Source organism: Bos javanicus, chromosome 13 (assembly GCF_032452875.1).
Source record: "Bos javanicus breed banteng chromosome 13, ARS-OSU_banteng_1.0, whole genome shotgun sequence".
Classification (NCBI taxonomy): Eukaryota; Metazoa; Chordata; class Mammalia; order Artiodactyla; family Bovidae; genus Bos; species Bos javanicus.
Genome location: NC_083880.1, coordinates 73,248,095 through 73,274,502, shown reverse-complemented (window position 1 = coordinate 73,274,502; position 26,408 = coordinate 73,248,095). Strand labels below are relative to the sequence as shown.

Here is a 26,408-nt window from a genome sequence, read left to right as displayed (position 1 = left end):
GGCCTGACTCTTCGCCTAATTTTAGGCAGGCTCGGTGGTAACATCTGGTCACAAGTGACTTTCCCTTCTCGAGGTCCTCATAGAAGGCAAGTATCTTGATTTCCTCATGAAAACATTGGAGCATAAACATTACAGCAGCATCAACCAACAGCCTGGGAGGGCACCCTGAGGCCTTTCTCCAGGAGTGGAGTTGCCACGCAGCCCCTTAACCAGCCAGCCCAGAGCAAAGAAGCAGCTGGTGCTTCCAGAGTGTTCCGCCCTGCAGGCTGCTCAAGCCAGGCTCCAGAACCCCCAGGCACGTCCCACGTGTGGCGCTCCAGTGCCCTGTGGTAACTGTCCGCACCCCGAAGCACCGTCGGCAGGTGGCCTGGCTCAGTCCCTGGCACCTCTGCTGTCAGGTGCACAGTTGGCAGGCGCTCTGTGTACATAACCACACGTCTAGGCTTCTGTTCCCTACAGCCAGAGCCCCACCAACCAAGGCTACCCTCTGCCCTGCCCACCTCCCTCTGACACAAGGCCTCCTGAGAGACAAGGTGAAGTTTGCAGCACTTTTAATACATAAAGCAACAGGCAAGAGGTTGGCCGGGTGACCAGCCTTCCACTCCACAAAAAGCCCAAGTACAGATACACCCCAATTGGGAAGTCGCGGCTCACAGGGCCTTAGAGACAAGAGCAGGAAACACTGTTTCTCGGCCAAGGGAGTGAGGATTCCATTTTCTGGGGATGAAAAGATAAGATGTTTGTAAAACAAGCACGGCAGTCTTAAAGTAAGGATGCAGACTAGCCCAAGCACCACCAGGCGGGCCCCAGGACAAGGCCAGCCTGTTCTGAGCTGGGCCCCACGGTGGGCAGCCAGTGAGAGAACCACCCCTCCACTGGGCACCAGAGTCCACACCAGTTCCCATCACAGTCTGTCCTCCTCGCCTCTCATCCTCACCACTTCCCCTGAACGCCTCCTCGGGTTATCTCCGAGATAAGCCAGTGACACCACAGGGTTCTCAGGGAGTCTGCATGTCCCTGCCCTGTTCCTTAGAGCTTCTGGGCTCAGCTCACCCTTCTCCCGCCCCCTCCCACCCACCTGGTCTCAGCACAGGTTCACTCCTTGCATGTGCTCCGTGGCCTGGTGGGCCTGCAGCACTGCCAGAGCCTCTTCGACCTGTAGGGTACATGGCGGGGTGGGGGTGGGGGTGGGGGTTAGTGCAGCAGCCCCAGCAGGGTCCTGAGACAGCCTCTCCTCCCCCGCCTCCAGCCCCCACCTCCCCAGCATTGCTGCAGAGCTGCCATCTGACTGCTCACCAGCTCCCATGACAGAAACCCCCCACGGCCACCTTCTACCCTAGCCAGAGAGCGGGGGGAATCCTTCCCCTAGGCTGGGTCAGAACACAGCTTCCTGTTACACAGTCCTGCCTGCGGAGCTGCAGAGAATGGGAGGGGCTGAAGCCGCAGGCCCTTTACCAGGCTCTCCCCAACCCCCACCTCCAGCAGATATTAGCAAGAAAACCCACCTCCTCTGTCCCAGCAGCAGACACCTGGCTCCGTAACCCTCCTCCACCCTCAGGCCTCCCCACTGCCCCCAGGCTCCAGCCCACCTTGGCGTTGAGGGACTCTGGGGACTCCAGCATGAGCAGCAGCTCCGAGTTGTCAATCTCCAGCAGCATGCCCGTGATCTTGCCGGCCAAGTGGGCGTGGACGTTGTAGACAAGGGGGAAGAGACGCTCACCTGTATAGAACAGCCTCTGAGGCTTAGGCACAGACCTGGTGGAAAGCCGGGCATCCCCGGGGCAGGGGGCGGGAGGAGGGCGGTGTATATCGTGGAACTGAACAGAGAGGCATTTCAGGTTTCCGCCCCACGACGGCTTCCTCCAGGTGTGTCACTGAACCTTCTTAGGAGCCTCTTCCCCAAGTGTAAAGTGAGCACAGCAAGCCCCACCTTGGAGGCTGGTTTGAAGAATCAAATTTGACATTATACGTTATACTGCATAGGTGATCTGGCACAGCCTTGATTGCAGTTTAAAGACTACTCTTGCTGGATTTCCCTTGCACTCCAGTGGTTAAGACTCTGTGCTTCCAATGCAGGGGGCAGGGTTTGATCCCTGCTCGGGGCACTAAGATCTCACATGCCTCATGGTATGGCAGGGAAAAAAACCAAACTATTCTTGTTCATTGGGCAAGAAGTCATTTGAAGGATCACATGGAATTCTAGACAGGATACAATAATGTGGAACTTGAGTTTTTGGAGGGATGGTGGAGCCAAACACACAAGATAAATTCACCTTCCACCAGCGGGCACTTCCAGGGACGGGGCCTCGTGCTGGTGGCGATGCGTGGAGGGTGTAGCCAGGACAGGGCGCTAGGTGCCATTAGTGGGGGCGGGAGGGCTTCTCCCACGAGGAGAGTGAAGGAGTCTCCAGGGCACTGCCCACAGAGCCTTCCCCCTCCATGAAGCCCATTTACAGTTTTTCTTTGAGGGGTGGGTAGGAAAGTGACAGAAGCCCCAGTGAGCTGGGTAAACGATGGGGTGACGGCATTGGGGGCCTTCAGAGAAGAGCCTGGAGGTCTTGGTGAAGAGAGCCTGGAGACCATGGCGAGCTCGTTCATTCATTCATTCTTTTAATTAACCCTAACCCTAACCCTTCAGCAGGGCCTGCCAGACACCGGGAAGGAGATGCGTGCGCAGGAGTTCAGGTGTGGGGGACCGTGTATTTCCCCAGTGCATGTTTATATCCTGCCTCCCAGCAGTGGGCGCTGGGTGACTGATGAAACGTGGTGACAGCCTCTTCCCGTCAGGAGGGGTGTGTGGAACCACAGCACCCACCCTACAGGCATCTGCTGGCAGAAACCCAAGACCCTACCCTCCTGCTCCTCCTCCTACCCGCTCGAGCTCCCCTCACCCATCTCCCCACATCTGGGGTTTCTCCCAGCCGGAGTCAAAGTCACTGAACAGCGAGGCTGGAAGAAATCTCAGACTGCCTGGTCTGACCAGTGTTTGAAGATGAACAGGAGCCTGGGAAGTAAAGGCACTTTGGACAAAGTCACCCAGCAGGTGGGTCAGCTTGAGGCTGGGGACCTGGTCTCCACATCTGACCTCCAGCTGGTGAGTCAGCTGGTGGCGCACCCCACTCCTGCTCCAGGGTAGGGGAAACAGCCACTCACCGATCATCTGCTTCTGCTCGTGCAGCGGTGCTGCAGCCAGCATGGACGCGGTCAGGGGCTCCTGTCCGGGGACGTGCACAGCGGGCTCCTGGACCTGCACATGGCACGAGGACACATCCCTTAACCACACAGGTGGGCAAAGCTACCCCCAGCGGGTGAGCACAGGCCTCCAAGGAAGTCTCTGGAGGAGGGGGAGCAGGGGGCGGGCACGGTGGACTAGAAGACAAAGTGACGTTCTAATACAGATGTGTTCTGCGGTGCCAGGAACTGATGCATGTGGCCAAGTGAAGCTACGTACTACTGACCACTGGTGCCAGACAGGCACTTTTTAATCAGGTAGCTTTATGGCTTCGTCCCCAGCATGATTTCTGACCCATTCTTGGTGGGCTTTCCCTGGTAAAGAATCTGACTGCAATGTGGGAGACCTGGGTTTGATCTGTGGGTCAGGAAGATCCCCAGGAGAAAAGGGAAACCCACTCCAGTATTCTTGCCTGGAGAATTCCATGGACAGAGGACCTTGGGGAATATAGTCCATGTCACTGCAAAGAGTCAGACTCAACTTTCACTTTTCACATCTTGGTAACTTTAAAATAGTTTTGCTCTCTAAAGCCTACTTTTGTTCATTCTGCAGGAAATAGTTTGAAGTATATACACAGAAATTCTAGACAGGATATGAAAATGCTGACTTGGAGACTTTTTTAGGGGGCAGGGAGATAAACACACAGTCTTTTAATTACAGAAGATGTTTTCAGTTCCGTTCTGCAGACTGATCACATTCTCGCTGCTCACCACGTAAATACTAAGGAAACCCAAGTTAATTCTGGTAATAACCCAGGCAAAGCAGCTTGTGATGAACAAACAAAATGTGATCCTAGCCTTTTTTCCCTGTTAGTAAGGGTGGGATGTGGGGCGGGGCGGGGGGGGGGTGGGGTGGGGGGAGGGCGGAATATCTCTTCTGATGGTACACATTAATAAATGAAACTTTACAAGCCAAGAAAAGAAAGAAGACCAAGGCCCAGAGACCAGCAACGCCTTAGAGGAGGTTCTGAGCCAGGCACCCCTGGAGCCCAAACTAAGAGGGCAGCTGGGCCAGCCTCACCCTGTCAGTGCGGTGTGCTGGCGTGGAGTATGTGTGTGTCAGGAGAGGCCTGCTAGGGGTAGAGCATCCCGTCATACTGGGTCCTGTGGTCTGGGTACCAATGTTGGCTGGAAGAAATAAGTAGGGATGATAAGGCCCAACAGCAACTCAAAAGCCTAACAGCTCAAAACCAGCATTCACACTGAATTCCCTAAACGGCGTAAAGGGTCAACACACAGATGTGCAAACATCTGCCAGGTGAAGGAACAGATGCTGGCCTTATAGCCAGCACCTATGCCCCTGTTCACAGCTGCTGAGGTACTTAAGATTCAGATCTGGTGCTGAGCCCCTGCAGATATGACTGCATTCACTCACATAACACAGCAGGCATACTGTTTTCACCGGGATTTTAGGGAAGAGGATACAAGGTACAGCAGCAAGCAAGATCAGAGTGAGTCAGCCCCAGAACTAGGTCTGTAGGACCCCGAAGCCCATGCTGACTACCACTGATGACTGTGCAAGGTCTCCAGTGCCAGCACTGCCCTCCAGGGGGGCCAGCGGCAGGGTCACCGTGGAGGCCAGTTCTGACTCCCCACCAGCATCAACCCCAGCAGCAAGCCCTTGCCCCCCCACCTGCCCTCCATTCGGTTCCTCTTGGCCCTGCCCACACTCACCCACTCGCTGGGTGTGGGGCACCAGGTGTGGCACGTGGGTGGAGACCTGCCTGGAGCTTCCAACGGGGGTCAAGGGGCGCCGAGACATGGCTGCTGGCCGGACCACCGAGGCCCCGGGTGGGTAAGCGGCTTGTGGCACGGGGAACATGGAGAAAGTTTAGTGGAGGGGGAAAATCAGAGGGACACACTGCACCCTGACAGTTCCAAGGTGAGGAAGCGGGTGGCAAGGTGAACATGAATGGCAGACAGAGGAGGGAGGGAATTCACCAGAGACGCAGACCTCCAGGGGAGGGGGATGGAAATCTGCAATTACAAAGCCAACCCGACTTCTGTCTACCCGGGACCCCAAGAGGCATAGGTATCAGGACCACACACCCTGGCCCCCCAAAGTCAGCTTCAGGTCAGGGTGAACTTCCCTCTGAAGAGAAGGACCATCCTCAACAGTACTGCCAATGGAGTTTCGTTTTCTCAGCTTTGCAGGAACTTTCACCACCACCAGTCAAGAGAGCCTTTGGAGCTCACTGAAGGTAACAGCTCCTGTGTGCGTGTCTTCTACATGCACACAGCCCTGTCCTTGGTGTTTTACACTCATCTCACTCAGGCTCATATTCACAAGAGGAAACCGAGGCTCAGAGGGGAGACGTCACCCACCCAAATGATTAGGAAGCAGCAGAGCCAGGCTTGACCCCCAAGTCCACATCTTTAACACATGCTGCCCCCCCGGGGGTGGGGCACGAGGGGGAGGGGCTGGGTCACTCACATGACGGTCTGGGTGGCTGGGCCGTCCACCTGGGGGTAGGCTGGATGGGTGGGCCAGAGCCATAGTAGGGAGCCTGAGCTGGAGGCTGTGTAGGAGAGAAAGACCTAGAGTGAAGGGGGGTGGCAGCAGCAGGGGGCGCAGGGGGAGAGGTGAGCAACTGCATCCCTCAAGGACACCACTGCAGGAATGCCAGTCTGCCCTTCAGGGGACCGGTCAGCAAATACCCAGAAAGTTGGGGTGAAGGCTCCTGCTTCCCATCTCAGGAGGTCCGTTAGCCCTGAGCCCTTCAGGGCAAGATCTCAGGCTCAGTCCTTGCTCTGCTGATCAGTGGTACTAGCCCAGTGACCTGGATAAAATGGTGACACATCCCACTGTCCCTCATGCCAGCTTAAGTAACCACAAAGGGGAAGGAATGTTCCCATTCTCTGAGCCATTCATCTTCCTACAGACATCTTCCCACCCCTCCAGGTTACACAAGCTCCTTCCCCAAACAAGACCCCTCAGGATATCAGGAGAGATGTTAGCAGACAGCCCTCAAAAATGACCACCTCAGTTGGGAGAATCTGTAAATCCTGCCAGTTTGGGAAAGTCACGGTGCCTGCTGGCATAGTAGGGTAGAAGAAGGTACACGGTAAAGAAATCTAGGCTTGTCTGGCTTAATGCAATCTTTTCCCAATGTATTGGGTTGGCCAAAAAGTTTGTTCAGGTTTTTCCATCACAGAGCATGGAAAAACCCTAATGAACTTTTTGGCCAACCCAGTATTTGACCACAGAGTGTCTTTCTCTGCACTATATTCACAAATCTCTCCTAGATCAGGAAGCACTGTTGGACACACTATTACCCCTTTCAGAGATGGGGTGACCACGGCCACCTGCTGAGTGAGCTTCCAGCAGAAGCACCCTGGGAATCCCTCTCTGCCTGCAAATCTGGGATCTGCCTGCTCTCCCTGGCCGCCCCGGAAGGGGGGTGGGCAGGCAGTCACCTGGGGCCCAGCGGGCAGGAAGTAGCTGGCAGGCTGCTGGAAGGAGCCCAGGATGGGGCCGCCCAGGGCCCGCATGGTGGAGAGGCGCTGCATGTACTGGTTGGTCAGGATGGCCTTCCGCTCTTCCTTGCGCTGGGCCAGCGCCACGTACAGTGGCTTGGTGCCCACGATGCGCCCGTTCATCTCTGTCACGGCCTTGGTCGCCTCTTCTGGAGAGGAAAAACACACAAAGCCAAACCCTTTGCTGTGGCCACCCTCTGTCATCACCTAAAAGCAAGACAAGACAAGGGCTGCTGGGGGTGAAGAAGGAAGAATCCTGGAGTCAAGCTCCCCTCCCTCCCCTGGGGAGGAGGCTGCCCTGGTGCAGAGGGCACCCAGAAGTTGCAATTGATGGAGGTCCTCTCACCCTTAAATTTACTGAGGCCCACCGCATGCCAGATGCTTGACAGGCCTTCTCATTTGACAGGCAGAGCCACCTGAGCGGGGAGGCATGGCCACTCCCACTTTACAGGTGATGGAAGTGAGGCTCAGAATGACTTGTCCAAGACCAGCTCACCTGCTACCTGGGGGCTGATCCTCAGTTACTAGACCATTCCCCAGAGTTAGTGAGAATAGGTGCATTTCAGAGTTCATTTTGACCTCTAAATTTTCCTCCTAAAGATTTTCCTGGGACTTTCCTGGTGGTCCAGTGGGTAAAGAATCCACCACACAATGCAGGTGATGTGGGTTCAATCCCTGGTCAGGGAACTAAGATTCTCACATGCCTCAGAGGTACTAAGCCCATGAGCTGCAACCACAGAAGCCACAACTAGAGAGCCCACGCTCTGCAACTAAGACCTGAAACAGTCAAATAAATAAATAAATATTTTTAAAAAGATTTTCTTAAGTAGTGATGGAAAGCTGCTTTAAATTGTTACTATTTCTGCCTTCATCAGCAAGGCTATAATGAAGTGGTTCAATAGTTTGGGACAGGTTAAAATTTAGGGGCAGGGTTCCTCAGCCAGGCTACTATCTTAAACCTTTTGGTGGGCGTCACTATGATGAAAAATCTGTATTTCAACTACTCCCTGGGTTTCATTAAACTACCCATATAGTTCTTTAGTTCATTTGTGAATTATGGACAAAGTAAGATGCTCTTAAGAGCTGTAGTTTCTAGAGACTCCATTAAAGGGATTTGTATTGAACACGAAAATAATTTGAATTGTATTTTTGGTGCTTTATCATGTTGATTTTCTTTGCAATAGAAACAAAAACCTATTATGAAAAAAAAAAAAAAGAATAACTTGTCCATGGTCACCCAGCCAGCGGGTCACACATTAGCCACAACTCAAACCCAATGCACAGTGCTGGAAAACCTCCACTGCCTTGGCAAAGCATGAGCCAAGTTCTTTGGAAATCTCAGGAAGAGGTTCTTAGTCTTTTTTTTCAAACTATTAAAGTAACCTTTCTGGGACTTCCCTGCTGGTTCACTGGCTAAGACTCTGTGCTCCCAATTCTAGGGGCCCAGGTTCAATCCCTAGTCAGGGAACTAGATCCTGAATGCCACAACTAAGACCTTGAGCAGTCAAATAAATACATATTTAAAAAGAAAGAAGAAGCCACTTTTCCAACCTGGTTCATATCAGTCGTAAAGGTGATATTTAAAAAAAAACCAAACAACTTTTCTATTGTGGAAGGACTTCAGATTTATAGAAAAGCTGCAAAAACAGTACAGACTTACATACATACCTTTCACCTAGCTTGACAAACGTACCATGTTAACATGGGGACAAAACTACAATATCAACTGATTGGGACAATACTATGAATTATTATCTACAATGCTATTAACTGAACCACAGATTTCATTCAGATTTCACTGGCCTTTCTAACATTTCTCTCTCCCAAGATTCAATCCATATTGCATTTACGATTCCTGATTTTTTTTTTTTAGGGTTGAGACACTGGCCTGACTCCTTGAGGACCTGAGCTGAGAACATTGTAAATCTGCTCTATTAGAGCCCACACCCTAACATCAGTGACTTTCAACTGCACTTTGCTACCCATTCATACAAGGCCTTGACCTGAGCGTTCACAGATCCCCTCAGAAAGATCACTGGATAGAAATCTAGGGGTCTGTGAACTTCGATGGGAAAAAAAATGGTGTATTTTCACATTAGCATTTCCTTCTATTCTGAATACAGGCAAAGACAAAATAAAGTAGCATTAGCTGTGCAGACTTCGTCAAGAGGAATATTTTCCTATCACATTAATTATTGCTGACCTTGATCTTTTAGGCTCATTGCCAGTTCACAAGTCTTACAATTGTTTTTCTTTTGGCCATGCCACGTGGCTTGTGGGAATCTTGGCTCCCCGACCAGTGATTGAACCTGGGCTCTCAGCAGTGACAGCGCAGAGTCCTAACCACTGGACAGCCAAGGAATTTCCCCAGATCTTAATTGGTTTTTTTTAGGTCTTATAGCTTGAGGCATTACTAAAGAAGTACCTACTGCTGTCACCTTAGTATTTTAACAAATATATTTCAATACAGCTGTTTTTTGTAATCCTATGAATTTTTTTTCATGCATTTAAAAATATCTTCAGAAGGGGTCCATAAGCTTTATCAGACAGCCAAATTTTCTTGGCACAAAAATAGTGTTTTAACAAGTTAATAAGAACTCCTATTAGGTAGTTTTAAAAAGAGAGAAAATTATATGATGAATACTTATGCAGAGCTCTATCATCTCATTTTCAAGCACTATTTTATAAAATAGAAAATAAATTATATAAGTCTATGAATGATTATATAAAATTCCCATTTTATAACAAGATAATCACCCCAGTGTGCCCCATCTCTAAGCAACCCAGATTTTAACAATTCCCTTCAATTCAAGAGTTCCTCAAGGAGTTCAGTGAGCCTCCTGAAGTTATATGAAAGATGTGTAAACAATTAGGTCATGATTTCACTACCTATGGAGGGCAGGTGCTCCACCTGCAGGCCTTTTAGTTCTTAGGACACCTCTCAAAGTAGGTAGTATGACCCCCGTATTTTACAGATGAGTAAGTAAACCAAATGGCTTCCTCCAGGCTCTATAACTAGTTAATGCTAGGACTGGGCTTTAGACCTAGTTCTGATTAACTTTAAAATCCCAGCTTCCAACCACAATACTATATAAAGTATGCATTTGCCATGAAAGAGGGACCAGAGCTTTATATAAATCAAATTTATCAGCTTACCAATTGTTCAATTGAATCAGAGTTACTGGTGTTTAATTCACATGTCCCATAGCTTTCTATCACTTTTTTTTTTGAGAAAAGGTCCTTAACTCAAAAACTGTTAGAACCTTGTCCCCAAATACCAGGCTCCCTGAAGAACATTTAAAAAGGGTTCAACAGGCAAAAGAACTTCTAGACCACTTCCTAAGAACCCAGCTATCACACTACATGTGCAGGTCCCAAGGCCCTCACCCACACTGATCTGTTTGGAAAGTTCTTCATTCCCACCTGCAGCTCCCTACCTCTTCACAGCCAAGGCAAATGCTGCTGCCACTGCCACTTCTTACAGGAAGTCCTCCTTCCTGTTCTGTTAAGCTACCACAACTCTGACTCCTATACTGACCTCACCCCCACCACACCATATAGTTGACTTGAGTCAGTGATGCATCTGACTTCCCCACAAGACTATAAGCTACTCAAGAGCAAGGACTACATCTGACTTATTCCTGTGTGCTCCCCACAGGGCCTGGCAAAACAGCAGGTGCTCAAGTATGGAATGAATGATCACTGTGTCTTTCTTTTTAAAAATAATCTGGGGAGGGACTTCCCTGGTGATCTAGTGGTTAAGAATCCACCTTGCAATGCCAGTGACACAGGTTCGATTCTTGGTCAGGGATCTAAGATTCTACATTCCTTGGGGTAACGAAGCCTGCCAACTGCACAACTGAGCCTGCATGCCATAACTACAGAATCTGTGCACCACAAAGACCCACATGCCACAACTAAGATTTGAGACAGCCAAATAAATACTTTTTAAAATCTGCGGAGCTTTTAAAATTAAGATGCCCAGAGATCTACATTCAGGTTCTCTAACTTGGGTGTCTACATTAGAGTTCTCCAAGGGATTTTAATGAGAAGCCAGGGTTCAGAACCATCCAGGGAGCCCATCACCCTCATCTTACAGAAGAGGCTAGAAAGACACCTGCTCAAGGTCACAGAGCCAACATCACATCTCTGATGCTAAGAGAGCTGAGCACACAGCAGGTGCTCAATAAATAATGAGCAAAGAATGATGTAAGCCAACTCTTTCATTTTCCGTATGGGTAAACTGAGGCCCAGAAAGAGGTTATATCACCGGCCAGGGCCAGACAACAGAAGTCAATGGAAATTCCGAGGCATAAATTTCTGGTATCTGGCATACAGTAGGCACTCAATAAATGCTTGTTGAATGAACCTAGGTTACAGTGAACCCCAATAAGTCCAGCTGTGTGAGTGGGACTACATTTCTACCCTCTTCCCCTCCAGTCCAGATAAGATGCAGATAAACAAGCTTCAGTGGGGTCAGACCCAGTTCCCACTCCAAAAGGAGCAGCCTAGCACCACCAACTCCCTGAAAGCCACAAGGCAGGGTGGGGGTGGGGTGTTCAAGGCCAGTGAAGATGGGAGGGAAGGCTACGGATCCTCTGTGGGAGCCCCGGGCCCTGACCTTGGCACTGGTGATCACTCCATAGGGAGAGAACTCTTTCCTCAGTTTCTCATCATCTATGGAGTCATCCAGGTTCTTCACATACAAGTTCACGCCCTAGAAGGAAAAGGATACCTGCTAGACACGCCTCTTCCCCTCCAAGTCCCAGAATGCCTTGGGATGGAAGGAGGGGCTTATAGGGCTCCACCCACCAAGCCTCCAGTTCCCAGCAGGCCAGCGCCCCGGCACCCCACCTATCACTCAGCCAGCCCAGCACCTAGAAGCTGCAACCCCTTCCCCCTCACCCCATCCCCAAAGCCAAGTTTCCGGAAGTGGGACTGCTGGGGGTGGGAGCCACATTCCGGGCGGGCGGCACACACACTGTCACATCGAAGCAGCTGCCCTAGGAAACCTGACCCTTACCTGGTAACGGGTCAGCCGGTCCTGCTTCATCTGCTCGAACCTGCGCTTCAGCTCATTCTGCCGCTCCACCCGCTTCTGGGCCCGGCCCACGTAGAGCAGCCGCCCGCTCACCTCCCTCCCGTTCATGTTCACCACAGCCTGTGCAGAGAAGAGGCAGCCAGTTACCCCATTGGTAACCACTCTCATGAGCCCTTGGCCTTAACCTGGCCTCCAGTCCCATCTCCTGGGTCCAGGGGGCGCCACCTGCAAGCCAGGCCAGCCTCGTTAGCTGAGAGTAACTGGTACCAGGCAGGATCAAGGCCATTTAAAATGAATCCATTTTTTTAAAAAGCATGGGACAAAATTTCAGAGTAAACTGTAGATATTTTTTTTAATTGCTTTGAGCTTTACTTTGAAAAGTGAAATTTTAATTTGCAACGTTTCCCATACTCAATATTTAGCTTCCAAGTATAACTACACACTGATCACTTGAACAAAGCAACAAGCATCATTCTTTCAAAATGGTGTGATACCATCATCCACAGCCTTCATGTTGGGGTTTCACAGCAAAGAGAACCCTTTTTGCTAACTATGAAGGCTTTAGATTAGAAGCATTGACTTCTTAACCCTTGTTGATTTTTCTTCAGTTAACTGACCTAAGCCTGCCAGATCCCAAACTGTCAGTGGTTTTGATTCCATGAAATCCTATACCTTCTGTAAGAGGTACAATGTCTTTCTACAACCCATTCATAATGAACTGAGTCTGCATTAATTCATCTGCAAAAATCTGCAAAAGGCAGACCCATATGTGTATTGACTCAAAGATGTGGATTAGACACTGGTGTTAGGGAGGAGAAATGTTTGGAAGGAACTGAATATTTAAGTGGTCAGTTCATTAGTAAATACTTTCACATGATGATGATTTGCTTCTCTACCTAAACATGCAGATGAAGGTAAATATATGTAAAAACACTGGGCCCCCAAGAACTGACTGTCTACATTAGTCTCAGGTCATTACCTAAGACCTTGGAGACTACTGTTCCCCCTGCCAGCTTCATCCATCTACTCCAACTTATCATTTTATAGTTGGGACAATCAAAGTCTACATAAAGGACGGGACTTGTTCAAGGGCACACAAAAACTTAGTTTTCAAAGGAGCCCTTTACTTAAGGACAAAACTTCATAGAAAGAATTGATTCTAACTCCAATGATGTGTCTTCTTAGCTACAACTTACTGGATCCTGATAATTACAGTAGAGCATATGAAAAACCAGGCAGCGCCTGGCCCGTGGTTCATGCTCAGTGAGAAGCAGCTGCTCTCAAGATGGGCCCAGGATCCCACCATAGGCTGAGCTCTTCCATGACCAGTGAGCTAATGGGGCAGCAGCCATGGAACCAGCTTCACGGTGGGAGGCAAAATAGGACATTAACCCTTTGTTACTCATAGTGTGACCTTGAACCTTTCCCTAGGTCAGGATATATGTACCTAGTACCTACCAGCGATACTAGAGATTTAACAGTGACACAAGACCCAGTCCCTGCCCTCAGTTCTATCGAAGGAGAATCTGTGCTAAAGATGGAGACAGACAGGAGGGACACCTCATCAGAAGCATTGAGGACAGGAGAGGTGGCTTCCTGAGGAGGGAAAAGTATAAGCTGAGACCTGTCAATAATCTATAGTTATACTGTCCAACATGGCAGTCACTTGTCACATGCAGCGCCTGAATACTTGAAATAAGGCATCTGAACTGACATGTGCTAAAGGCACCAGATTTCAAAGAATTGGTACAGAAAAGGCAATGTAAAAATCTCAGTGTTATCAATACAAATTTTGTATCACAATCCATTGTATCACTGTTATATCACATTGAAGTGATCATTTGAATAACAAAATATATTATTAAAATTACAGGAGTGTCTTTATCCTTGCTAGCGTGGCTGTTGGACAGTTTTGAACTGCACACATGGCCCATGTTATATTTCCAGTGGACAGCACTGGTCTAAAGAATACAGGAGGGGAAGTTTTGAGAAAACTTTGCAAAGGCTTGGAAGCAAGGAATAACATGGCACTGCCCCTCCCTGGCCTCAATCCCACCATCAAGTCAAGAAGAGGGTAATGGCTGGGACTTCCCTGGTGATCCAGTGGTTAAGACTCAGTGCTTCCACTGCAGGGAGTGAGGGTTAGATCCCTGATTAGGGAACTAAGATCCCACATGCCATGTGCAGGGCCAAAACAATGGCTGTCTCAAAGGCCCCTACTAGCTCCCGTGTAGTAAGATTCTGTGAAAAGCCAGCTAACCTCAGGGTATGGAAGCAACCAGAGGAGGTAGAAGGTATCTGCCTTCACCACAGGCATGAAGGGCCCTGGCTCCTGTGGACCCAATCTGGGAAGGGACTTTTTCCTCCATGGGCAGCTGGAGCCCTCTGCTCCTAATCTCCCTTGTTCCCAGGCCTGGCTCCGAACCTCCTCCATGAAACAGGGCCATGGGGATGCTCCTACCTTCTGGGCTTCCTCATGCTTCTCGAAGTTGACAAAGCCAAAGCCGCGGGAGTGGCCACTGTCATCCCTCATCACCTTGACACTCAGCATCTTCCCTGGGAAGGGCAACTCGGCTCAAAGGGGTGTCAAGGAAGCCTCGAGATGTCCCCCACCCTCCCCCAAAGCCTTCTGGAAGCCCCAGGGGGCCCTCCCCACAGCCTGAGCTGGGAGTAGAAGTGATCCTCAACTCCCTTGGGAAACGCGCCCACCAAACTGGGAGAAGAGGTCCTGCAGGCGCTGCTCATCCACGTCCACGTGGAGGTTCTTCACGTAGATGTTGGTGAACTCCATGGCCCGAGCGCCCAGCTCCACCTCCCGCTCCCGTCGGGACTTGAAGTGGCCAACGAAGCTGTGGACATACCAACAGGGTAGGCAGCTGCCTACGGCTGCCATCAACCACCCCCATTCCTGCTCCAGCCCGCCCAGCAGGCCTGGGTCACTTGAATCAATTGCCGCCGGCCTTAGGGCCTCTGTACTCCTCATCTGGGGACTGGGCAGGACAATACTCCAAGACCCAACCACCTCCAACAGCCAAGACTCTATGTCCCAGAGTAAGGTTCAGATGACTTTCCTCTTGTGACAAGTGCACTGGATATCCTATTGCACATGAGGCAGCTGAGTGCCCAAGACACAAGAGCACAAAGTTGGGAGTCACACAGAAAAGGGCTTGAGTCCTCACTTGGTAGTTGCCAAGCTGTGTGACCCCCGGCAAGTTACTAACCTCTCTGAGCCTCAATGGTCATTCCAATAAACTGGGGATCAAACTCACATCAGAGGGATTTGCTTATTCATTTAACATGTATTGGGTGCGCTGGTTGTGAGAGAACCAGATGCAATTTATCCCAGTGTCGCTGGGGCAGGTGGCAGAGTGGGGGTGGGGGGCCCTGAAATAATTTAAGTGTAATATGAAGTTTAAAAATTGTAATTTCCAAGTCCACATAAACATAAAATCTAAGAAACTATCCTAGATTAAGGAAAACAAATAAAGGATAAAAAAAACTTGAGGTACCTATAAGATATTTAGCACAAGATAGTTACAGCTGGCAACAAAAATGGAAGGAAACGGAGTAACCGGAAAACAGGCAAACTGAACCTGCCAAAAATAGAAACACGCTTCTGGAGATTCAGGAAAAGCCCACCCAAGTTCAGGTTTACTGAGAGAGAAACTCTGGACAAAATGACCCTGGGCATTTCCCAGCTCAAAGTCTCCTCCATTGCTCAGCCTCAGGCTTAGGGCTGGGCCATCTGATGAGCAGAACCAGAATTAGGGCGGAATTCCCTTGTGGTCAAGTGGCTAAGACACCACACTCCCAATGCAAGGGGCTGGGTTTGATCCCTGGTCAGGGAACTAGATCCCATATGCTGCAACTAAGACTCGGCACAGCCAAAAAAAAAACCCAGAACTAAGTGAGAATTACCAGAGCAGATTCTTTCCAGCACCTGTGACTCAATTTTCCATCTGTAAAGTGGGAAAGACGCCAAACTTAAAGGTATGAAAGTGGCAGGCTAAGTGTATGCCAACCTTCCTTCCTGTCTCCATATCCCAGGACGCAGAAGGTTTAATAAAGTGCACAGCCATACTGAGAAGGCTGGAAAAAGAAACAGATCACTGAGTCCATGGATGACTTGGCCATTAGCTGGAATCTCCAAAGCATCTCCTCATTTACTATTCAGAATCACCGTCCAACACATGTCAGCAGCCCCATGTTTTACTTGAGGAAAGCGAGTCCCCAGGAGATTGAGCAGCTCATGTGAGGTACCACTGCCAGTAAGACCACAGCGGCTCTGTGTCCAGTGTCCGTTAGCTGGCAGCAGTAGGACTGGTCCCAGGCTGGTGGTACCATGATTCTGCTCCTTTAGCCCTGACCCCACGCCCCCCACCTCCTCACTCACACTTTGCGGTCATTCAGCAGCATTCCGTTCATGGTGCTGATGGCATTCTGCGCAGCCTCGTGGGTCTCAAAATGCACAAAGCCAAAGCCGCGGGAGCCGTGCTCATCACACACCACCTGCACCACAGGGAAACAGGACACAGAGCATCCAGCAGGAGGTTCCCGTAGAAAAGAATGACAATCGTGATAAATGACTAATATCTGAGTGCTGGCTCCCTGCCTGTCAAGACAACCCTATGTCACGCAACAGCCCTATTTTACAGATGGGAAATGAAAGCTCAGAGAGGTCAATGTGTTTGCTTAAGATCACACAGTAAAGACGGACAGAATCCTCAGATTGAACACAGGTCTTGTCTATACCACAGACCAGCTTTCAATGATCTTCCTAACGCGATGGATAAAAGGATTAGATTCAAGTCACTTGCCCTCCCTTGCTGCATCATGAAACAACCCAAATGTCCATCAAGAGGAGACTGGCGTCCCAAATGCTGCTTGTGTGAAATTAACTTCTTTCATCCCTGTTATAACACTATGAGGTAGAAGTTATTAACCCCTATTACAGATAAATGAAATGAAACAGAGGCTTCATAACTTGCTCCAGGTTGTACAGCTAGTGAATACCAAAACTGAGACTTGAACCACCTCACTTCACTGTCACTGGCATATAGTAAAATAATAATGATACACTGTTTCTAATATTTATACATTTAATTTGTACATTTTATTAATGCTGATCTGTTTTAAATAAACTATTTATTGGCAGACCAAAAAAAAAAAAAAAAGAGAGAGAGACAGAAGACAGAAGACTGGTTAAGTAAATAACACATCTTGGTCTGCTGTATGCATAGTTGAAGAGATTTCATGGCTGGCAGAGTTACCTGTAAGGTATATTGTTACCTGCGGGGAAAAAACTGAGTCCACTTGGATTCAAGTGGGCATCTACACATTTGAGAACATTTTTTTTTTGGCATTTTTTATAACATTTAAGTTTCTGCTAACACAAGAAATACATATGTAGTGGAAACCATTTGAACAGTGAGAGAGACAGAGAGAGAAAGAATGGAAAAGTGACAGAGAGGGGAAAGATAAAAGAAGGAAGGAAAGAAAGGAGGGAAAGTGTGGGATGGCTATATTTTTATTTGTATATAATTTTTAAAGGTTACTTTCCATTTACAGTGATTACAAAATATTGGTTATATTCTGTGTATTATACAATATACCCCTGAGCAAGCCTACACCCAATACTTTGTACCTCCCACCGCCCCCCCACCTCTATTCTGTCCCTCCTCCTCTCCCCACTGGCAAGCACTAGTTTGTTCTCTATATCTGTGAGGCTGCTTCTTTTTTTTTAATTATATTCACTCATCTGTTGTATTTTTTAGATTCCACATATAAATGATATCATACAGTATTTGTTTTTTCCTGACTTATTTCACTTGGAATAATGCCTTCCACATCTATCCACATTCCTGCAAAGTGGCAAAATTTCATTCTTTTTTATGGCTGAGTAGTATTCCATTGCATATATAAACCACATCATCTTTATCCATTCATCTGTTGATGGACACTTAGGTTGCTTCCATACCTTGGCAAAGAAATTTTTAAACAGACACACAAAACTGTTAAGAATTACTATTTTGGGGAACTAGAGTTGAAAGTGATGGAATCTTTTTTCTTTCTTTCCACATTGTTTACACTGTAGCAATTAATGGGACTTCCCTGGTGGTCCAGTGGCTAAGACTCTATGCTCCCAGTGCAGGGGGCCTGGGTTCGATCCCTGGTCAAGGAACTAGATCCTATCCATATGCCACAACTAAGAGTTCATATGCTTCAACAAAAATTGCAGCCAAATAAATATTTTCAAAAAACATTTACCAATTAGTTATTTCAACAGCAGACTTGTTTCAAATATTGAAAAGATCCACAAACATCCTACTCCCATTCTGTAAGGCTCCCCTCTCAAGTTAGGAGAGACCTCAAGAACAGGAAAGATCTTGGGTTCATAGAGTCCCCCTTCCTCTGGCTGAATTTGCACTAAGACCCCTAGTGACTGTGTCATGGGATCCCTGGCTCCCCTCACTGAGGGGACTGCCCCCACTCAGCGAAGTGACACTTTTCTACCTCGACCACCATCCCAGTTTCCCAACCCAGTTTCTTTCTGGGCTGACCTGTGTGACACTTTTTCTAAAATGTAACTGTGACCATGTCTCTCTGGGAATAACCCCAGCAGCTCCTACAATCCACAGAACTACACCAACCTGACAACTGAGGCTCTCCAATTGGCGCTGCACAAGTCCTGCTTCCAAATCCATAACCAACACACACCCCTCCAAGCCCCAAGTAGGGCCCCTCCACGTTCAACTCAAGCCCAGCTCTGCCATTCATATTTAATCACACTGACTGAGCCCCACTCTGAGCCAAACACCTGCTAAGGGCATCCCATACTGATATATTTGTCATAAGAACCCTCCCAGGCAATTCTTATCCTCTGAGTCTCAAATGCCTGATTGGAGAAAATGGGAATAAATGACTTCTCCAAGGTCAGCCAGCCAGCAGAAATAATTATTTGATTCTTGTAGATGCTTAATGGGCTTCCCCATTGGCTTAGTGGTAAAGAGCCTGCCTGCAATGCAGAAGAGCCTAGTTCAATCCCTGGTTGGGAAGATCTCCTGGAGGAGGGCATAGCAACCCACTCCAGTATTCTTGCCTGGGAAATCCTATGGAAAGAGGAGCCTGGTGGGCTACAGTCCATGGGGTTGCAAAGAGTTGGACACAAAAGAGCAAGTAACACTTTGACATATGCTTAATGGGAAGTCCACTACTCTTTCAAGGGCTACCTGTGTTGTGAAAATTACCTGAGTTAACACTGGGTGGCCAAAAATTTCATTCAAGGGGATCTGTAAGATGTTATGGAAATGCACAAATGAAACTTCTGGCCAACCAATACATTCACCACCACCCTAACGAGGTAGATTTTGTCATTGTCCCCTTTTAGAGGAAACTGAGGTATGGAGAGCTTAAACAACCAGCCCAAGGCCATACAGCCAGAAAGTGGAAGAGGCAGGATCTGAACCCAGGACTCTTGGTCCCAAAGTCCAAGGTCTAACCAACTATGTTACATTGCCTCTCTGCTTGGTAGGCTTGGCTGATGTCTGCACTTGGGGATCCTGGCTCCAGATCAAGGGGAGTCCCACCATGCCTCACAAACCTTTCCTCAGCCATTCAGGGCACTATCCTTCCTGGGCCTTTGTCTCCCTGGATCCCAATGCATCTCCCTCAGAGCTCAATTTCCTGCTGTTGCTAAAAGTCTCACCATTTCCTCCCAACAGGCTGAGAGCATGCAAGACAGAGTTCTAACTCAGAGGGTGCCATCACTCCCAATCTCTCTCCTGCCCTCGCCATCTGGATATGCCAAGGTCTTGGGTAGGGTAACTGACCAGCCATCCTCATAAAATATGAAGGCAAACACTCAGGCTAATGGACCACATTGAATGCTTTGTACCTAACCAGGCCCCCAACAGGGCTTCGTTAGGCCTGCAAAGACTTGCCCAAGTCACACAGAGCTTTCGTTCCAATCCTCAGTGACCCAAAGGGAGCCTCAAGCCCTCAATGATGAGGACAGACATACTCATCCCCGTTAAGTTAGCTTCAACTAAGCTGGCAAACCCACTGCTTCAGATTCTGGCTTAGCCACTTACTTCCCACCACCGTAACATATAACTGGGAATAAGTGATCCCAATTCTGAGTCTCTCTGCCCTCCACGGTAACTCAGAGATCCTCCTATTTACATCTTAAGAGGCCACTGTAGGAAATTCAATGAGGACATATATGCAGAAGATCTGCACACGCAAAGTACTGGGAAAATCTGCTATTCTTATTGTAGGAACTTAGCACACAGTTACGACTTCCCCTTCCACTGATCCTCAGAGGTAGGAAACAGCTCTTTCCATCATGGAGCGCCTTTAGCAGCTAATGCACCTCCTCCAGTCTGTGTGCCCCTCTGAGTCACGAGAATACCCCCTCACTCACAGAAAGAGGGTAAGTCCTCACTTGAGAACTTCAGGACTGTGCCTGTCACACAGTAGGAGTCAAGGAAGAGTTCTAACACACAGGGGCGCCATCACTCCCCCTTCCCCCGGCCACCTCCCCAGAAGGCTGGACATACCAAAGGCTGCAAGGTAACTGACCAACCATCCTCATAAAATCAGAGGGCAAAAACACCCAGGGTTAGGCCTGTCAGGACAGACTAGCCAGCTGTATGGCCCCCTGACCCTCAACTATAAGTCAGAGAAATGCCCACATTCCTTTCCAAATGATAATACAGCCATTAGTTCAACAAATATTTATTGAGCACCTACTATGTTTCCATATCTCATTTAGGGACTGGGAGACAGTGGTGAGCAAGATCCCTATTCTTAGGAAATTTCCATTCCATCATAAGAGAAATGCTACTAACATGCTGTCCACTGCCATCATGGCCCCGATTAAGGGCCTTCTTGCATCTACCTGTTCTGTCCTGTGATGTCTCCTGCCCTCTCATTCTGAATTTGGGTTGTTCTCATGACTTACTTTGGCCAGTAGAACGCAATGAAATGACAGTGCTAGTTCTAAGTCTAGGTCTCAAGAGGCCTGGTGAGCTTCCGCTCTCCACCTGCTGAGACCCTACTACTGCCATGAGAACAGCCTGAGCGAGCCTGCTGGAGGATGAAAGCCCACAGGAAGGAAAGCCAGGACAGTCCAACTGACAACCACTCACTCCCCAGAAGCAGAGCCATCCAGCTCTCAGTGGGCACATAAAGGATCCAGCTAAGAGCAGAAGAACTGCCCAGCTGAACTCAGCCCAAACCACTAATGGCAGAATTATGAGCAAAATAAATGGTTGCTATTGACACCTGCTATATTGAGGTGGTTATTCGGCAATAGTTAGCCAATCCATAGGTGACCACTAAATAGTTCTGTGAAGATAAAACTGAGAACGACTATCATTCAGGTGCTAGCTGAACCTGGAACTTTACTGATAAGACCTTGTAAAGTGTAAAGTGAGGTGCTGCTTGCTAATCCTCTCCCATCATTCAGGTGTCTAACCCAGAACCACCTGCCCCCCCGCTGCAACAGGCACACCCACCTTACAAGACAGGATGTTCCCAAAGGTGGAGAAGGTGTCGTACAAGGCCTTGTTATCAATGGAGTCCTCCAGGTTCTTGATGAAGATGTTGCCCACACCTGACTTACGAAGTCCTGGGTCTCGCTGGGACCACATGATGCGGATGGGCTGGCCTTTGATCACCTCAAAGTTCATGGTGTCCAGTGCCCGCTCCGCTGGACAGGAGGAGAGAAAGGAGCTAATTAAGGGCATTTTCTTTCCCTGAGCCCTCAACAACTTAATTGGGAGCTGAGCCGATCAATAAATGAGCCACTGGCTGGGTCTCACTCGAGATAAGAGCTTGAAGGCTCAAGAAGAATAAATAGAATTCATGTGTGTGGCTTCCAGGTAGGCTCTCCTTCAACTCTTTTATCATAGTGAAATGAGCATGAGTTTCTACCCCCATTTTATAAAAAGACAAACTGAGGCTCAGAAGGGGAAATGATCAAAAGGGTCCCTATGACAAGGGTGGCAGGAGTTTGAGGAAAGTGAAGCTCAGAGGTGCTGGCCAGCAGAGTTGAGATTTGATCCCAAAGAGGATGGCTTTTGGGAAAGTGAACATCACATCTCTGAGTCCATTTCTACACTTGGAAAGAAGTGGTGATGATTATACTACTCAAGGACTTCCCTGGTGGCTCAGTGGGTAAAGAATCCACTGCAATACAGGGGACTCAGGTTCATTCCCTGGGTTGGAAAGATGCCCTGGAGAAGAGCATGGCAACTCTCTCCAGTATTCTTGCCTGGAGAACTCCATGGACAGAGCCCGGTGGGCTACAGCCCACAGGGTCATAAAGAATCGGACACAACTGATTGACTAACACACTTTCTACATCTAACAAAGGGAGAGAATATCACCCACCTCCAGCTTGTCAGACAGACTGAAAATTAAATAAGGTGTGGGACTACCCTGGTGGTCAAGTGACTAAGACTCCATGTTCCCAAATGCAGGGGGCCCGAGTTCCACCCCTGGTCAGGGAACTAGATCCCACATGCTGCAATTAAGAGTTTGCATGCTGCAACTAAGAGATCCCGCATGTTGCAATAAAGACCAGGTGCAGCCAAATAAATAAAATCAATCATTTTTTTTTCCAGTGTTAAAAATTAAATAACCTGTGCAAAGCGCCTTGTGCCTAGCTCAAATAGGTATGTGGTAAACAGTAGTATGTCTAAGCACAACAGCATATGCCCATCGTCCTGCCAGGTGGCGTGTTGTCCCCAGCTACAGGGACACTTCAGGTTTCAGAGGCATGGAGGGGAACTGAGGAATACTCAGTGGACAAGTTTGGAGAAGTCTGGGTTTTCCATCTAGTCCTGCCATAAACAGCCAGGAGTAAACTCCTTCTCCTGTCTGGAGCTCAATTTCCCATTCTATTAAATCAGGTTGTACAGGACTTGGCGGAAGACAGCAAGAGGCAGTGGCTGGGTGAAGCAGAGCAGAGGGGAAATCTCCCTGGAATCCAACTCAGTCACCTGCTGGGAAACCAGCCAAACCTCCCCAGCAAACTCCCAGAGGCGGGAACCTCCCCAGCCTCCCAGGAGCCTCAGAGTAAAGGCGCCCCCTTGTGGACTTGGCTGGGGCAGGCCTCTTCTGGTTACGTCTCCAGAGTCTCACACCTGCTAGAGTTACCTTACACCTGCTATAGTTACCAGGATTTTTCTTAGATTAGCACTTACCGAGGGCTTACAATGTACCACATGACACTGGAACTACTTCCTAGACACAATCCCCATTCCCTCCATGCTCCTCGGGAACAAGCCTTAGTTCCATTTTACAGAAAAAGAGGAGCCAAGTGTGACGACTTGCTCAAGCTCACACTCTCATGGCAGAGCTCCAACAAAACCCAGCGCTCTTAATTTTTCTCCTCTCGGCTCTGAACAGAAGTCAAGACATACCCAGCTGGCAAGCTCTGATCGATCCTATCAGTTCTGAGAAATGGGCTGTGGACTCCAGAGGGGAGGCAGCTTTTTGGGGTTCCCCAAAGTGGAGGCGCCTGATGCAGACAGACCTCGAGATCTGCTGTCAGAAAAGGCCACAGACCGAGGCCGAGCACTCCTGGCTGCCCCACGCACCATCACCTGTGCCTTCCGGGGCATCTTCCTCACTGGCTGGTGTGCATTGCTTTTCTCCCAATCACTCTACAAGGCAGGTGACACTCCCATTTTGCAGACAGGTAACTGAACCTCAGAATGACTCATTTGCTCAAGGTCGCACCGTTGCTGGCCTTCCCATCCCAGGTCTGGCTGACCCCAAAGCCCTTGGCTGTTTTCACTCAGCAGCATCACCTCTCTTCCGGAAGACGGAGCACCAGTGAAACAGTCAGTTCAGTTCAGTTGCTCAGTCGTGTCCCACTCTTTGCGACCCCATGAATCGCAGCACGCCAGGCCTCCCTGTCCATCACCAACTCCCGGAGTTCACCCAGACTCACGTCCATCGAGTTGATGCCATCCAGCCATCGCATCCTCTGTCGTCCCCTTCTCCTCCTGCCCCCAATCCCTCCCAGCATCAGAGTCCTTTCCAGTGAGTCAACTCTTCGCATGAGGTAGCCAAAGTACTGGAGTTTCAGCTTTACCATCATTCCTTCCAAAGAAATCCCAGGGCTGATCTCCGGGCACACTAATTGCTAGTTCTTATCTCAGGGCCCTTCTCCTGCAACTCTGGATCTTAGTTTTCCTGGCTGCAAAATGGAAGGTGCGGGAGTAGCCAGAGATGAAAGAGCGCTGGTGGCTGGGATACAGTCTGTCTGTCCATCACCACCACCCCACCCCCCGCACCCGCGGCTCCACCTCTCCCTCGGGGGCTCACCGTCCGCGGGCTGCTGGAAGTTGATGTAGGCGTAACCCAGCGAGCGGCGCGTGGCCACGTCGCGGCACACGCGGATGGACAGGATGGGGCCAGCGGGCGAGAACTTCTCGTAGAGCATGGCCTCGGTCACGTCCGGGTGCAGATCGCCCACGTAGAGCGAGGCGAGCGGGTAGCCCGGGCCGCTGGCGTTCATGTTGGGCGCGCGGCCCCGCGCTCGGCGCCCGCGTGTGCTCAGCCGGGTGGGACGCGGCAGCGGGGGCGCGCGGGGCGGCGGCGCTCTTCCCACCCATGTCCGCCCCCGGCCTTGACCGCCCCCGCCGTCCCGAGCCAATCGCCAGCGCGCTCGGGTCCCGCCCCCGCAGCTGGGATTCCCCCCCTCAGCCTTCTAGAAGCCCCAGGTGGCGGGCATCTCGGCCCCCGCGACGGGAAGCGGGGAGAGCCCTCACCTGGCCCCGGGTAGGGCTCCGGGCCGGCGCCAGCGGCGCGGAGAGGGCGGCACTCTACGGCAAGACACCTGGGTTTTGATCCCCATCACGTCTTTGTCCTTCTTCACCCGTTTCCTCTCTCTGAAATTTAGAGGATTCCCTCTACACAAGGATGAAAGGCGACCGCGTGCTCTGTGCGTTTTACACACAAACGGGAGAATTCCCTGCAGGATGCCGTTTCAAAATGTGGACCTATCCTCCTGAAAGCAGGCTTTCTCTCATCAAGACAGCCTGGGTTTAGTCTCAGCCATCTGGAACCCTCTTGGTGATTTGCTTTTGCGCCCGCACCCCACGGCACAGGATGGGGATCTTAGTTCCCTGGCCAGGTATCAAACCCATGCCGGGTGCACTGGAGCACAGGGGGTTCTTAACTACTGGACGGCCAGGGAAACCCTCCCCCACCCCCGACCCCGGCTTGGTGATTTGGGACTGAAGGCTCCATGTGAGAATTCCGGAACACTCTTAAGGTCCTTCTTTACCGGAGTTGTTCTGCCGAGAGCCTTTCGTGGGACATTCCCTGATCATCTCTGAGCGAAACCAACCCACCTGTGCTCCACCCCGAAGGTTCACGAAGTCCAGCCTCTGTGGAAACTGTAAGGACCTGACAGAACAAGGTCATGGTGGTGGTCCCAAACTAAGCACCAAGACCCTTCTGTCAGCCTTCGTTTGCAGTCCCAATCTGTGGTGTGGAATCCTTTTTGAAAATATTGGTCCAACCTACCTTGAAATGATACTTCCCCTGAGCCTCTCCTGTTTCCTGCTTCAGTAAAACAGGTGGGTTCCCACTGACCTTTGGTTGGGTGTGACAAGTGAAACAGCTTGAGAACCAGGGGCAGGAGTGCGTCTTGGCTGCCCCACCTACACTACCAAGCATCAACCAGTTCTAACTTGGGCTTAAATTATTTTCCTGTCTTGACCCCCTCCTCCATCCTTGTGGGAATGTGGATGTTTTCATCTTTTTGGCTGCATGCCCGTGGCTTGCAGGATGTTAGTTTCCTGATCAGGAAGCAAACCTAGGTGCAGTGAGTGAAAACGCCCAGTCCTAACCATTGGACTGCCAGGAATTCCCAATGTGGATGTTCTGAGACTGGGGCAAACCCCATGAGGAAACTCAATGCTGCAGGCTATCTTACATAATGTTAGGGCAGATAACAGAGCCTGTACAAACTTGGAGGTGACTAGGACTTCTGCTACCATCTTGTTTGGTTACATCTCAGGGTTTTAAAACAAGTAAGTGGTGGTGGTGTTTGAGTAGGATGCAAAGTAATAATCCGTATCACCAAATCATTGAAGCCACAGATGAGGATCTAACACCTTGATGGTTTGCTGTGGAAGGTGGACAGGCTCTGTGTTCATTCAAGGCAATTTGTTCCCAACACTTCTGGCTCGAAAGGATGAAATGAAGCTGCTGCCTCCTTTTAAAGAGTGAAAAGTGAGAGTCGCTCACTCGTGTCCAACTCTTTGCAACCCCAGGGACTATACAGTCCGTGGAATTCTCCAGGCCACAATACTGGAGTGGGTAGCCTTTCCCTTCTCCAGGGGATCTTCCCAACCCAGGGATCGAACCCAGGTCTCCCGCATTGCAGGTGGATTCTTTACCAGCTGAGCCACCAGGGAACCCCAAGAACACTGGAGTGGGTAGCCTATCCCTTCTCTGGCAGATCTTCCTGACCCAGGAATTGAACCGGGGTCTCCAGCATTGCAGGCACTCTTTACCAACTGGGCTGTCTGGCTCGAAAGGATGAAATGAAGCTGCTGCCTCCTTTTGAAGAGTAGAGCCCCAAATAAGTGTGCTCAGAAGTTAGCTAGTTCTGGTGGTGATACAGGAGACGCCA

General features: G+C 49.7%; 1 protein-coding gene across 2 annotated transcripts; it reads right to left on the bottom strand.

Moving 5' to 3' along the window:
* Window positions 1-534: 534 nt before the first annotated feature.
* On the bottom strand, window positions 535-26,337 carry PABPC1L (poly(A) binding protein cytoplasmic 1 like). Of its 2 annotated transcripts, XM_061437691.1 has the most exons (15): window positions 24,089-26,337; window positions 21,268-21,461; window positions 16,143-16,258; window positions 14,459-14,598; window positions 14,211-14,305; window positions 11,732-11,869; window positions 11,330-11,425; window positions 6,649-6,915; window positions 5,666-5,750; window positions 4,906-5,034; window positions 4,253-4,359; window positions 3,154-3,247; window positions 1,590-1,720; window positions 1,079-1,156; window positions 535-717 (listed from the first exon to the last, which is right to left on the bottom strand). In XM_061437691.1, exons 1-14 carry the CDS (start codon window positions 24,279-24,281, stop codon window positions 1,085-1,087), a joined length of 1,857 nt encoding a protein of 618 aa, XP_061293675.1. In that variant the 5' UTR covers window positions 24,282-26,337; the 3' UTR covers window positions 535-717; window positions 1,079-1,084. The 2 variants fall into 2 exon arrangements, with proteins under 2 accessions (XP_061293675.1, XP_061293674.1); XM_061437690.1 differs by lacking the exons at window positions 535-717; window positions 1,079-1,156; window positions 1,590-1,720; ... (2 more) ...; window positions 4,906-5,034; window positions 5,666-5,750 and having other exon boundaries at window positions 6,741-6,857.
* Between the last annotated feature and the right edge of the window lie 71 nt (window positions 26,338-26,408).

Coding starts and splice junctions, on each gene's coding strand:
- PABPC1L (XM_061437691.1), bottom strand. CDS start 24,281: ATGAACGCCAGCGGCCCGGGCTACCCGCTCGCCTCGCTCTACGTGGGC. Junction 21,462..24,088: donor CTTCCAGCAGCCCGCGGACG/GTGAGCCCCCGA, acceptor CCTCCTGTCCAG/CGGAGCGGGCACTGGACACC. Junction 6,916..11,329: donor GAGTGATCACCAGTGCCAAG/GTCAGGGCCCGG, acceptor TCTTGCTTTTAG/GTGATGACAGAGGGTGGCCA.